The sequence below is a fragment of the Rhamphochromis sp. 'chilingali' genome, assembly GCF_963969265.1.
Source record: "Rhamphochromis sp. 'chilingali' genome assembly, chromosome: 1".
Lineage (NCBI taxonomy): Eukaryota > Metazoa > Chordata > Actinopteri > Cichliformes > Cichlidae > Rhamphochromis > Rhamphochromis sp. 'chilingali'.
Window position 1 is genome coordinate 245001 of NC_137929.1, and position 14607 is coordinate 259607.

Here is a 14607-nt window from a genome sequence, read left to right on the forward strand (position 1 = left end):
GCAACGTGGGTCTTCAGATTGATGCCACAGACAAACTTGTTGAGGGTCAAGGTTTCTGAAAGAGCGTGAGAGCCCTGCAGAGCTGCCACCTTCATCCATAGGTGCTGCCAGCATTTTGCACCAGAGTCACGCTAACGACCGCACCTCCAGTTTTAACAGACATCGCAGAGATCTGTGGGTGTAGCTTTTAAAGCCAGATGCTTTCTGGCTGTATATATGATTTCAGCTGCTCAGTAATGCTGTTGGGCTGTTGTCTTGGTGAAGTAAGCTTCCCAGGAAATAAGCCGTCTGGCAGCAGGCTGTTCTCCGTTTCACAGTTTGGACTCAGTAAGGCACCAAGAGCTCAAATGAAGCAATCGATGTGCAGAAAGTCCGTTTTAATTCTGCAACAATCTTGAATTCTCCCAACCAATCACAGCAGATGGCCCCGCCCCTCCCTGAGGTCTCTTCCTGTTAGAAGGGAGTTTCTCCTTCCCACTGTCGCCAAAGTTGTGCGTCCACATTGAAACGGCCGTAAACGCTGACGGCCTGCCTCATTTCTGTCTGCTGCTTGTTTACTCTCCGGCTCTTTGAAGCGTGGCGGCAGAATGACGAGGAAAAGCAGCGAGTTTTTCAAATGGACTCACAATGAGGAGGAGTTGCTGCTGCGAGTAACACAAAAGTACAAAAGCGAGTGAGAGTTAAAGATGTGAAGCACAGCTCTCTGCAGCTTTAACAGAACAATGCTGTGTAACGCCCTCTGCTATCTTTGGTTAATTGGTCACATGACTGCACCACATGACTGACGTGCGTCATCTTTTTCAAAAAGGCTCCGGGTTCGATGTCCACGCTGTGACGCAAAGATGACGTTTTCTAATGTTTCCGCTTTGGAGAAAACGCTGAGTTTTCCTTGACCGGAAACGGCGTCTCAGTGTGGACGGACGCCAAACGGAGAGAAAAAACCTTCGTAGGAGTCAGGATCCTTCCTCCAACGCTGCTCAGTGACTGCCTCCTCCCTGCTGGGTGTCATCAGCTGTTGTTTGCAGTCATATCTGGCAGCCAGAAAGGAAATGGCTTTCTAAACTCGACGAGCAATAATAAGATCAGAGGTGTGTCTCCTTCCTGGCCACGAGCATCTCCTCTTTTCCCTTCATTGAATCATTGCCAGTATGGATGCCGGGAGACTCTCGCAGTGGGTTAAACCACAAACCCTGGATGAGAGAGGGCATGGCTGCAGCACCATCAAGTTGTTAAAGGGCATTTAGCTGATTTACTTGGCTTAACATCGTCTTTGAACATCTCCAGACTCAGCTGCAACCTGATTCAGTTGTTAGTGCCACTTGATTTGATCTGTGTTACTTGGAAAATCTATCTGACTTGAGTCATGGAAATGTTTTCAGCTGGAAGGAATTCCCCTCCAGCTGAAACGGTAATATTGTTGCCTGGCTGCATCTGCTGGGATCAGGGTTTTCCTCCTCGTGTTCCCAGCTGGGCCCAGTCCCTACAGAGGGATGGAGTTTCTGCTCTAACGTGTGAGACACATGTAGCTGTAGCCACTTTAAAGAGCTGACGTCTCTGTGACCAGCAGTAACTTCAACAAACCAGTCTGAATGGGACCAGTGCTGTACGTGTGCTGGAGCCACACATTCCCCCTGCAAATGAAGTGAAACCAGCTTGTTTCTGCTTTTTGTTTCGCTGTGTTCGTTCCCAGAGTCACTGGTGGCGAGCTGTTCGAGGACATCGTTGCCAGGGAGTACTACAGTGAAGCTGATGCCAGGTCAGTGTGAGCTCTTTCCTTTCTGCGTTACTGTAGACGTGTCATGTGACTCGCTCTCCCTCGGCAGCAAAGGCGTATTCATGCAGCCACAGTGAACTAGAGCAGACACACAATGACAGCTGATCACAGTGGATGTTTGCAAAGCTCATCATGCCTCACGTATGCATCTATGCCTTTTGTGCCCCAAACCCTCTGTACCTTTTCTCTCTGTCCCTTTATGAGGAGGCTCCTTCCTCAGCTTCTGTTCTGCTTATTAAAAATCACCCATAAAGCAAATAATCCAGAGTAGGGATGGGTATCGTTTAGGTTAGGTTAGCAGTGCTTAAACAATGGAAAAAACACAAACTTTGTCCAAAACCTCTCATGTTTAACTGTTTTTTTGTAAAAAGATAACAGTGTTAGCCTTTTCTGCAGCTATGGGGCATATATGGTATCACTCTTGGCTGGAAGCAGTGCTTAAACAATGGAAAAAACACAAACTTTGTCCAAAACCTCTCATGTTTAACTGTTTTTTGTAAAAAGATAACAACGTTAGCCTTTTCTGCAGCTATGGGGCATATATGGTATCACTCTTGGCTGGAAGCAGTGCTTAAACAATGGAAAAAACACAAACTTTGTCCAAAAACCTCTCATGTTCAGCTGTTTTTTTGTAAAAAGATAACAACGTTAGCCTTTTCTGCAGCTATGGGGCATATATGGTATCACTCTTGGCTGGAAGCAGTGCTTAAACAATGGAAAAAACACAAACTTTGTCCAAAATCCTCTCATGTTTAACTGTTTTTTGTAAAAAGATAACAATGTTAGCCTTTTCTGCAGCTATGGGGCATATATGGTATCACTCTTGGCTGGAAGCAGTGCTTAAACAATGGAAAAAACACAAACTTTGTCCAAAACCTCTCATGTTTAACTGTTTTTTGTAAAAAGATAACAACGTTAGCCTTTTCTGCAGCTATGGGGCATATATGGTATCACTCTTGGCTGGAAGCAGTGCTTAAACAATGGAAAAAACACAAACTTTGTCCAAAAACCTCTCATGTTCATCTGTTTTTTTGTAAAAAGATAACAATGTTAGCCTTTTCTGCAGCTATGGGGCATATATGGTATCACTGTTGGCTGGAAGCAGTGCTTAAACAATGGAAAAAACACAAACTTTGTCCAAAAACCTCTCATGTTTAACTGTTTTCCACTTTTTCTTTGGTCATTTTAGCCTTTTTGGCCAGGGTGAAGGGAGCATCTGCCATCAAACAAGAAGACAGCCGCATGTAGCTACGATGATGTTTGCTAGTTCACCTTACATGCATTAATGTAATAACGTGGTTAGCCTACTCAACGTAAATTACACACAAACAAGATTAAGCTACTCACGCAGAGAAGAACGGCTGCTGCTGCATCATCATCCTCATCATTTCTGCTACACTGGCAGGGCTAGGGGCCAGGACTCTCCTCTTCGGGTTTTTGGGGGATGTTGCTAACTCTGGGTCCGACAGTATCAGCTTAAAGCACTTGTTGCAGGCTGCTGAGTTTGCATCTTTTGCCATCATGGCACCGGACACCGGCACCCATCCCTGATCCAGAGTGACTTTTGTGTAACATGTTAAAGGTTTCCATTGCAGGTTTTATTCCTTCCTGCAGGAGTTATGGACAGTTTCACCTAATTGATGCTGTTTGTGGTGGAGTTTGTGTTTTATATGAAGCAAACTTTGTATTTTCTCTTAACAACTTGAAGGAACAGTTCAGCAGTTCATACGCGTGACTTTATTGAGTGGGTGATGTATTTAGCACACAGATTGGGAGCAGAGGGAAACCCCAGAGTCAAAGAGTACAGCTGCCACCTCAGGCTGAGTGCACGATGGCTGTATGTGATTTTCAGCTTCAGCACTTGTCTGTGGAAGCTTGATGCTTTGGCAGGACTTTACGGTCTGTGCTTGATGTTCTTCAGCCGAGCTCTACGAACGCTTTGGTTAAGCCTCAAACGCTGGTGCAGGTACCTGTGCAGAAATAATTACTGAGGATGCCAAACGTGCAGCAAAAGGTGAGGAACAATGCTGCACGCAGAGAGTGTTAATCGTTTATTCTCAGCAGGCAACAAGACGCAGTGAACAAAATCACATCAGTTTGGTGGCGCCTTCGCCTTCTTCTACGTCCACTTCCACACAGTTTTTGAAGGAAGTCAGCTGGCAAACATCTGGGAGAACTACGCACAGATGTTCTGTGGATGTGGGCGTCCTCAGGTCTCTGATCGCAGACACACTCGATGATGTTGAGATCAGGGGGGCGTCACTTCAGTGCTGCTTGTTCCTCTTTACAGTAACGAGTTCCTGATGAGTTCGGCTGTGTTTGGGCTCCTTAAACAGTCATTCATATTTCTGAAAGCTCTCTTTCTTTACAGCATTTTCCTCACCTGCCTAAGATGTTTGCACAGTGCTGTCCACAGTTTGTCAGACCTGCACAAACGCAGGCTGGTTGTCTAACGGGGCCGAGATAGAGATGGCTCCATGAGCTTGGACAGCAGCAGAAACCTTCGTCAAACACTGTCCCTGGTTCCTGCACCGTAGCTGCTGACAGCTCTGAGTGGCTCTCTCACTGACTTCATACAGCTGGACGCACACGTTTGAATTTATTTAGGATTTTCTCCAATCCTCACAAAGCCAAGAGTCTACATGAAGGCTTAGTTATGTATATACGCCCACAGGAAGTGCTGCAGGAGGCTCTACAGTGACATGCTAATGTATTGTAGTCATCATGATTGACTACAGCTGGTAGCTTGTCTTTGGATTTGTTTGACAAACTTCAGTGGAGCCTCGCCGTCACCCTCAGAGGAGAGGAAGTTAGGAAGTCCAGGATCAACCTGGGAACCATTAAGACTGTGGTGAAGCGAGTTTTCCACCACCGTGGTTGGAGAGGTTGCCGACCACACAGTGTCCGTATGGATAAATCTTCAAAATGAAGTTTGACGGTGGGACAGGACAAAGAGCTGTTTGGCCCCGATGACAAGAGGCTTATGTTGAGGAGTAACGCTGAGGTTCCTAAACCTGAGAGCACCGTGCGGACTGTAGGAGCTGTTCTGCTGACAGCGGTGCAGGTAAGAAACACAGCTGGGTTCTCCAGCAGGACAGGACAACATGCTGCTCCGAGCTCCGCCTCCGCTTCAGGGCCCGGACCACGAGCCAACATGTTCAGATCGGTGACGGTGGTCAAATATACCGACAGAATCATCCCCGAATCCTGTTGATGGCTAAAAGCATCATTTTAAGCTGTGTGACTGTAGAGAAATGCCAAATAAATCCAAGCTCGTTGCACCGTTGCTTTCAAAGTCCTGCAGGAGAAGAAAACGTGCACTCACATTAGAAATGCAAAGCCCCGTAAAGATGCCCAGGACGAGTGGATGGAAACAGCTGAGCTGTTTACCGTCACCGAGCTTGTGCAGCCATCATGTCCATGCTGCAGTGTATTCATCGCTCATGGTCACCGCTGCGCCTGTGTAGTCTTTGCTCGTGTTTCTAGTCGTGTCTTTGAATGCATCCCTCGTCTCTCCGTTAAACTTCCTGTAGGTTAGTTTAGCGTCCTCGTGTCTCTCGTGCGTCTCACCTGTGTGCTTCTCCTCCTCTGTTATCTGTTCCTGTGTTTATAGTGCGGCCGTAGGATCCAGAATATTTAAAGTTTACCTTTTTAGGTCCTGACAGTGAGCAAAGTTTGTTACCAAGCAGCTGTATTCCTGACACTTTAGCTGTTTCCTGCTTCCGTCTATAGCAAAGACAGACCTGCCTCTGCAGCAGCTCGCACTGCAGAAAGTCTTCACGCCATCGAACACTGAACTGTTCCTTTTCGATGTTCACCTGTCACTGCAGTGCTGCTCCAGGTGTCTGACACTGACCCGTCCTCCCTCTCCTCTCTGCTTCTGGCCTGGTCTGCCTCCACAGTCACTGCATACAGCAGAGTGTAGAAAGTGTAAATCATTGTCACAGGAGAAAGAGAGGAGAAAGATGGTGTGGTTTCATTATGATCATTGTTATGATTCTAAAGGTGGAGCATCATTAGGTTCAATTCAAATTCATTCAGTGTGTTTACACATAAATACAGCAGAGAAAGTTTGAAGCAACGAATTTGCTTTTTAACACTTTTGAATCTATAAAAATGTGTTTAAGAGATGAAAGCAGGAGCAGACCTGAAGCATCCTCACAAACAGGATGTGCTGCACGAGTAACACTTTCAGCACGACACAGTCAGAATACTCTTAGTTATGCAAGCCTGCATCCAGATGTGGCACGCTTGTGTTACATTTCCACAACTGTCTGTCTCTAAGCACCTCCTAGCGTTTGCACACTCCTTCATTGTGTTGGGAGCAACTAAGGGCTGCAGTGTTTCTGAAGGATCGATCCACTGTGCAGGCACACACGGACCCGGGCCCTATTTCAGGAAGCCGGTTTAGAAAACTCAGAGTGAAAAACGATACTCAGGGTTGAGTAACCCCGAACTGTCCAACTCGGAATATTCGGTTTCAGAAAGGCTGATAACAATTAGTTCAATCAACGCGGAGTTGCTTTAACCCCAAGTGAAGCGCGCGCACGAGGATACAGAAAGCCCTGATTAGTGGAGCACAGATTAAGCGAGTCACCATGGAGACGGAGGGAAAGAAGGCGCGGTCAATGTATTTCACAGCGCTTGAGGCCGAAATTCTGATGGCAGCATATGCCGATAACATGCAAATTCTGCGGAAAAAAGTAACACAGCCACAGCTGCAAAAGAAAGGGAGCATGCATGGCAAAACATAGCCGACAGAGTCAATGCGTGAGTGTTAATTTAAACATTGATCTAGGGATTTCCACCCATTTAACACGTTATTTTATTATATTTCATTATATGTTATTTTATTTGTTATTTTATACATTTTATTTTGTGATGTGATGTGAGCGCAGGTGCAACCCAACAGGCCCCAAACGTTCCTGGCAGCAAGTAAAGATGAAATATAAAAATATAGTCCAAACAGGTAAGGTGTAATTGTATTATGAGCCATAGTGCTTGGTCTGTTTGTCCGATGTAAATCAATTGCAGTTAGAGGCTACATTAATTTCCCCTCTGTAAGCACTTATTGAAATTATCTGAGCACATTACAAGTACATATTTGCTTACTCTGTATGCTCAAATGTGACCCGTTATAGCCAACAGAAAAAAAGCGGAGGCCCGAAAAACAGGTGGGGGTCCTCCACCACCACCACTCACAGAGGCTGAGCAGTTGGCTTCCACATTTGTGATAATGTTGGCAGCATCACATATGATCTTCACAGTGCAGAGAACACAAATTAGCATCCATTACTATAATGAAATAATTTGTTAGTTTGAAATGCTACAGGGAACTTCAGCTTCAGCCCGAGCGTGTCATTAGAATCAGAATCAGAATCAGAATGGGTTTATTGCCAGATGTTGAGGTTTACAACATTAGGAAATTCCTGCGGTGCTTCAGTGCAAACAATAAGAATTAAAGTGCTATGTAGAAAGAAAGATATGTGCATGAGATATACATGAGATATATACATGAGAATAAGAATTAAGAGTGCTACGTAGAAAGATATATACATGAGTGCAGGTGGTGATCAGTGCCAAACATGGAATGATGCAGTGACACAGCGTAGGGTCATGTGTTAGTGGCGGGGACAGTCATGTGGTTATTGTTCATGTGTCCAACAGCAGAGGGGAAGAAACTGTTCTTATGGCGAGAGGTTCTGGTGCGAATGGACCGGAGCCTCCTGCCTGAGGGGAGCAGGTCAAACAGACTGTGTCCAGGGTGAGAAGGGTCAGCTGAGATCCGAGCTGCACGCCGCAATGTCCTGGAGGTGTACAGGTCCTGCAGAGATGGGAGTCTGCAGCCAATCACCTTCTCAGCAGAGCGCACAACACGCTGCAGTCTCTGTTTGTCCCTGATAGTGGCTCCAGCGTACCACACGGTGATGGAGGAGGTGAGGATGGACTCGATGATTGCAGTGTAGAATTGCATCATCGTCCGTGTTGGCAGGTTGAATTTCTTCAGCTGCCTCAGGAAGTACATCCTCTGCTGGGCTTTCTTGATGACGGAGGTGATGGTGGGCTCCCACTTCAGGTCCTGGGTGATGGTGGTACCCAGGAAGCGGAATGAGTCCACAGAGGTGATGGGGGTGTCAGTCAGGATGATGGGGGGGAGTGGGGCTGTGTGCTTCCTGAAGTCCACAATAATCTCCACTGTCTTCTGGGCATTCAGCACCAGGTTGTTGTGGCTGCACCAGGACACCAGACGTTCAACCTCCCTCCTGTAGGCAGACTCATCCCCGTCAGAGATGAGCCCAATGACGGTGGTGTCATCTGCGAACTTGATTAGCTTGACAGACTGGTGGGTGGAGGTGCAGCAGTTGGTGTACAGGGAGAAGAGCAGAGGAGAAAGAACACAGCCCTGAGGGGAGCCGGTGCTGATGGTCCGGGAGTCCGAGACATTCTTCCCCAGCCTCACGTGCTGCTTCCTGTCCGTCAGGAAGTCAGTGATCCACCGGCAGATGGGATCAGGCACATTCATCTGGGAAAGCTTGCCTCGGAGATGGTCTGGAAGGATGGTGTTGAAGGCAGAGCTGAAGTCCACAAACAGGATCCTAGCGTAGGTTCCTGGGGAGTCCAGATGCTGCAGGATGAAGTGTAGGGCCATGTTGATGGCGTCATCTACAGACCTGTTGGCTCTATATGCAAACTGCAGGGGATCCAGGAGGGGGGCCGTGAGGGTCCTGAGATGGGAGAGAACTAGGCGCTCAAATGACTTCATGACCACAGATGTCAGAGCCACGGGTCTGTAGTCATTTAGTCCAGTGATCCTAGGTTTCTTGGGGACAAGGATTATGGTGGAGGACTTGAAGCAGGTAGGCACATGACATGCCTGCAGTGAGGAGTTAAAAATGCCAGAAAACACTGGGGCCAGCTCGTTTGCACAGTGTCTGAGGGTGGCAGGAGACACGCCGTCTGGGCCGGGAGCTTTCCGAGCATTCAGACTCTTAAACTGCTTCCTCACATCTGCTTCATGAATATGAAGAGTTGTGGTGGGAGGAGGTGGTGTGAAATCCTCTTTTGTGTGGGGTGAGGAGGGGGGTGTTGTAGGTGAACAGTTTGAAGGTGGTGATGGCTCTATGGAGGGGGGAGAGGTGGGGGAATGAGTGTCCAAAGTGTCTCTATTGTTGGGGTCGTTGGAGGTGTGAAGGCTGCCTGATGGCTCGTCAAAACGGCAGTAAAAGTCGTTAAGGGTGTTGGCCAAGAGCAAGTCATCAGTGGAGTGGGGGGTTTTAGGCTTGTAGTTTGTAATATTCCTAAAACCTTTCCACACAGAGGCCGAGTCATTCTCTGAGACGCTACATGTCTGTAATGCTGCATCCATGTTCCATGTTTAGGAGGAACCATGTAACCTACACAAACATGTAGTGAACCTGCAGCACTATATTTGGTTTGTCAGTCACAGGTTGCTTCAAACTTTAACTGCTTCATTCACATGTTGTCTTCAGTAAAGTTTGTAACATTATCCTGTAAAGGGACACACTGTGTCAGCTCCTGTAATAAACCACACTATTCTGTAGCTCCGCCTCTCTGCCCCGCCTCCAGATCTAACCTCTGCTCTGAGGCTCGGGCAGAGAGCTGTGTGTGAGGATGATGATGAAGTTCCAGGATGTGTTTTAACTGTGGCAGCACAGAAAAAGCCCCGTTGAGTGAACGGCCCGTTTTCAGCCAAATTACCTCAAGTTGCTGCTAATTTTAGCTTCTGGGCGGCGAGTTGCCACATTACTGAGCTCCGCCCACTAACACGCCAGCTCCCCGAGGCTCAAAGCAAGCTCACAGCTACAAATATGAGTGTTAGCTCGTCACTAACCCATGCCCCCTGGTGTTTGCATGCAGTCACTGCATTCAGCAGATCCTAGAGGCTGTGCTGCACTGCCACCAGATGGGTGTGGTCCACCGCGACCTCAAGGTGAGTCGATACAAACGGTCTCTCTCTGTCCTTTTGTCCTGATGCTTTCCAGTTATGCTCTTTCCTTTTCCCTGTCAGTATTCTGAAGTTCTCATCAAAACACTTGGTCTTCACCAGCAAAAGTTGGAACATTTCTCTAAAATACAAGGAACCAACAATGGCTGCGCGCCTGTTTCTTTAAAGAGCAGCGTCTGCTTAGTGTCAAAAGTGTTGTTGGGTAATGATTGTTGTGCTAAGTTCAACTGTTGAGGAAATTCAGTGTGAGGCTATAATTTGAATGGTCCTTCCAGGAACGACGCCCTCACGGAGCCATCAGCTCTGCATCTGTAACCAGGTCAAATGCTTTACGTGGAGCCGCTGAGCACATTGTGGTGTCTCATCGTGGGTAATTGCACTAATGCCTCCGCAGCGGTCTCTCTAATGCTGCTCTCCTCCTGTGGTTCGCTCCCGAAGCTCTAATTTGTCAATCAAATGAAGCGGGCGTGTCTGAGGTTTGCTTACCTGCAGCAGTAAGCTGACGTTTTGCATCTGTCGGCTGCCCTCGCCCCGCACTCTGATTGGCTGTTGCCAGGCAGCTGCCACAGTTGACTGCAGAAACACAAAGAAAAGCAAATGCAGCCGAAACAAACGAGCGAGCGGGAGCTGTAGAAACAGCCACGTTTTTGTGTGTGTGCACTCGTGTGATTCGATTCCTGCACATGATGGTCTGTGCAAACACACACATGCTGTGGAGGTCGATGTGTAGGAAAGAGTCCTGGGTTACACATGCCTGCACTGTGACGATGTTTTCTGTTCACATAAATCCAGCGCAGTCATCTTACACTGTGGAGGCTTTCTGTCAGTGTAAAGATTTAACATCCTGAGATGCTTGAATGTAAGAAAAAGGAGTGTGATGATGAAGCAGCGCTGCTGTGGTCAGTGAGAGGCTTAAACTGTGAGAAATAACAGGAAAAGTTCTTTGTGCAGACAGAGTCTGTCCTGTTTGTGTTTCACTGTAAACCCACAGTTAAAACCAAATGTGCACATTTATAAAGCAGGAACTATTACTGCTTTCCTTTGGTGCTGTGTGGTTGGTCACAGGGAGTCATTGTCAGTAGAAGCTGAAGTCTCACATTTCTGCCCGTCTCCACGAGGACCAGCTGGACGTTCTTTGGTGGGTTGGCTCTGGGGCGCTGGCCTTATGTTGACACCCCGCTCTAAGACTTGATCTCTGTTGTTTCCGATTATCAGCCTTTGTAATATCCACATTATCCTCCCACATATTCTCCAGAGACACAAGAATAGAAGCCACTCGAACAGCTCCGACAGAGTGTTGGTGATCAGCCAATGTCAGCGCAGCCAATGAGGAAGCGCGGTGTTCAGAGTCACAGGCGGAGAGGATTTTGATGGCTTTCTGGATCTAATCTCGTTTATTTGTCACCTTTCTGAAAGTTTTGTTCTGCGTCTCCCAGAAAATCTCAGTAATTTGTTGCATTTGTGATAAAGCTGTAAAAGATCGCAGCTTTATTTTTAAAGCACTGCAACATAAAGTGCTGCACAGAGTCCAGACTGAGCAGGCTCTGATCCATCAGCTCATTGGATCTGCTCTTTGACTCACTGTGTCAGACACAATCCAATCTATCACAAGAAGGGAGCACAAACCCTGATGTGAACTGTGCACAAATGCAGGACGTGCTGGTGCATTGGTGCATGCTAAAGGCACAAACCTGCATCCTGCACGGCTCCATCACTGTTTGTGTTCTTCGCCCTGCGTTTGACTATCTTTGCATGCGTCTCATCCAGGCCTGAGAGCTGCAGTAGGTCAGTTAGAGACTGTGGCGGCGCTTCAAGGGTTCAGTGACTGGATTCATTATTAGCAGCCCTTAAAGCACACTGGGGGCCTTCCATCCATATGGCCCCATCTGAGAGATCATAAATAGATTATCAAGCACAGTCAGGGTGTGCGACACAATATCCACTAGAAGTGAGTGTCAGAGTTCTCTGTGGACCGAGGAGAAGCTTCTTTTTCCTGTGGGAGATCCTCAGCTCTGAGCATACAGAATCAATAAGGATCCAGTGCAGTCAGATATCAAAGGAGGCACTGGTGTGCTCTAGGTGTGTTTCCTCTGGTAGTGAGATGAAGGTGGAAAGCAGCCCTGATCCTTCTCCACAGGGCGGAGGTTTACGTTTCAGCTAACCAAGAGAAGGAGCTCTCAGTGGCTGAGCGTTAGCCTCCGCGGGCGAGGATGACTGTGAGTACAGAAAAGCAGTGTGCTACAGTTAGTATATACCAGTGGGCACGAGGATGGAGAGAGCTCATGGCTCTGGCATCACAGTGACTCTTATCTCGTGGTTCCAGGATTTGTCCCTCAGAGAGATTTATTGTCATTGCACAGTCGTACAGTGAACCTGGAGACCTGTCCCACGTCGGCACTACGTACAGCAGGACAGGACAACTTAAGTACTAAAAAAGTGCATGTTTATTGCACCTTGTTATAAATATTGTTGTTGTTACCCCCAGAAAGGTCCAGGGAGGCATCCACTCAGGTCAGCTGTTAGCACTGATTAGGGCCTCAGCAGCCCCAATCTCCTGCCCGACGGCAGCAGCTTAAACACCCGGTGAAAGAGGAGGCCCGCTGACTCTGTACACGGTCCGACAGGAAGTCTCAGGTGGCAGCAGGAAGTCCAGCAGTTTCTATTAGTCTGTCTGTTAGTGCCGTTTTGAAAGCAGAGCTAAGTCAGCGAACAGCAGCCTGGCGTAACGGCCTGTTGTTCCGGTGGGAGATGGCAGCGTTGTAACAACTGACAGCTGATCCGTTACCTCTGGATGGGACCTGGAGCGAGTGTGGGCTTGAAATACTGCAGGTTAGAATATCAGTGATGCACTGATGGCAAATATGTTGACCTGATGTTGCTAAAACCATCTGGTCGACACGTGCAAAGGAAACTGTAGATGCAATCCCACCATTTACTTCCAATCAGCTGGTCCCAACTCCGGCCTGTTAAAAGGTGTCTCATTGCCAAGGTGTCACGTATATAACCAAAACCAGTGAGCTCTCAACACCTTCACCAGTTTCTTACTGGTTGGTTACAGAAGAATTTCCAAACGACTGACGGTTGCAGTCAGCATCCAGAGGTGGAAAGACCAGGGCCAGGCTGACCCGGTGTTTGGAGGTCAAAGACACATCAGCCAACATTAAAGGGGGCGGGGACATCAGGGGGCGGGGCTCAGATACCTGAGAGGAGGATGAACGGGAAAATGAACCTAGGATGTGTGAATGCAGCTGTTGAAGGATGAACCTGTGGCAGACTGATGTCGTCAGCCGGGTGGAGATGAGCATGTTCATGACACAGTGATTGTGATCAGAGTGCAGGTGTTGCTGTCATGTTTCAGCTCAGTGTGGGCGTCGTCCACAAACTCCGTCTGATGAGTGATTGGCTCTCACTGACGCTGAGGTGTGGTTGGACAACAAGCTTGTGTTGTGATCAACAGCAGCTTGTGTTGTTGTTGTGTGCGTCTGTCGTGTTGACATCGAGGAAACTGCTTTGAATATGTTGACGAGCGCTTCACGTGTCCTCCGCGGCCGCTCTCACGCCCCGCCTGGCTCGCTCGTATTGAAAGAGTCGTGCAGCCGGGCTGAAGCGACCTCAGACTGAGGCTGATTATGATCGGGCTCAGCATGAGTCAGTGCTGAGTTTGTGTGCAGAGGCCTCCAGCCCAGCCATTAGTCTGTCCCGGACGCTCTCTGACATCAGTCCTTGATGATGCTGTGATAGCCCCTCCTACTAGCTGCTAGCAACCAAAGTCTTGATTCATGTTGAGCCTCATTGTAAAGTCCTGTCTTGAGCCGCTGCAGGATGCTGATGTTTCCTGTTCTTCACTCCAAGCCAGAGAATCTGCTTCTAGCCAGCAAGCTGAAGGGCGCTGCAGTCAAGCTGGCAGACTTCGGCCTGGCCATCGAGGTTCAAGGAGATCAGCAGGCGTGGTTCGGTGAGTGACCTCAGTTTGGTCCGTGTTAGCGTGACTTACCTGTGTCAGCGCTGCGACCTTCATGTATCAGCTGACTGTTTTAAAGCCCAACACTGTGTTTTAACATGAATGTCAAGAAAGATGTCAGTGTGCACTCATCCCATCAAAGTGAATCTGTGATTGTGGGATGTGTCTAAATACTGGTGATAAAACTAATGACATAACACACAGGTTAGATGTTTTGCACAGGTGCAGTCTATCAATATGTTGTGTAACTACACACGAGCCGGTACATCTGTCAGGCGTTTGCTCTCCAACGATGTCACTGTGTCAGCACACCCTAATACCCCACAGAGACGAGGTGCTCCACTGCTGCCGGCTTGCATCAGGGTGGAGGTCTGGCCTACTTGTCTCCATCTAGTCTCTGTGGAGCTCTGAGATAATTAGTCTGTTCCCCCAGCACCAGCTTCCATCTGGAACCAGTTCATTTTATGCCCTAACTTAAGTACCAGTTGGACGTCCCCCATGAGCGTGTGTGAGCCAAAGCACACGCCTGGTGCAGAGTGCTTTGATTGCAGCTCTTAAACCTTGCTTTACGAGGCCTCTGGTCCTACCTGCTTAGGTAACGAGCTGTGGGTCGTCTGTACAAGCTTCACTTGTGTGTCTGTGTTTCAGGTTTCGCTGGGACACCAGGATACCTGTCTCCAGAGGTGCTGAGGAAAGATCCCTATGGCAAGCCAGTGGACATGTGGGCCTGTGGTAAGAGACGAGCAGCGTGTCATTCTGTCCTGTGTGCTGCTCTGTGGCAGCCTCTTGGATTAATCACTGCTCTCACTAGTGAAAGCAGCACATCTGGCTGCAGCTGTGGGAAACACATGCGTGCAGCACACCTGTCCTGACTCAGACCACAGCAACAAAGGGCGGTGTTGTTTG

The 14607-nt window shown here is 48.1% G+C and overlaps 1 protein-coding gene across 2 annotated transcripts in view; it reads left to right on the top strand.

The window, feature by feature from the left end:
• The window catches only part of LOC308398231 (calcium/calmodulin-dependent protein kinase type II delta chain), an 81438-nt gene that overhangs the window by 40734 nt on the left and 26097 nt on the right, over positions 1–14607 (top strand). For both annotated transcript variants that reach the window (XM_080884755.1, XM_080884756.1), the window contains exons 5-8: positions 1691–1756; positions 9653–9725; positions 13593–13695; positions 14350–14433. In XM_080884755.1, the coding sequence (XP_080740881.1) occupies positions 1691–1756; positions 9653–9725; positions 13593–13695; positions 14350–14433 (326 nt within the window). The remainder of the gene's footprint in view (positions 1–1690; positions 1757–9652; positions 9726–13592; positions 13696–14349; positions 14434–14607) is intronic.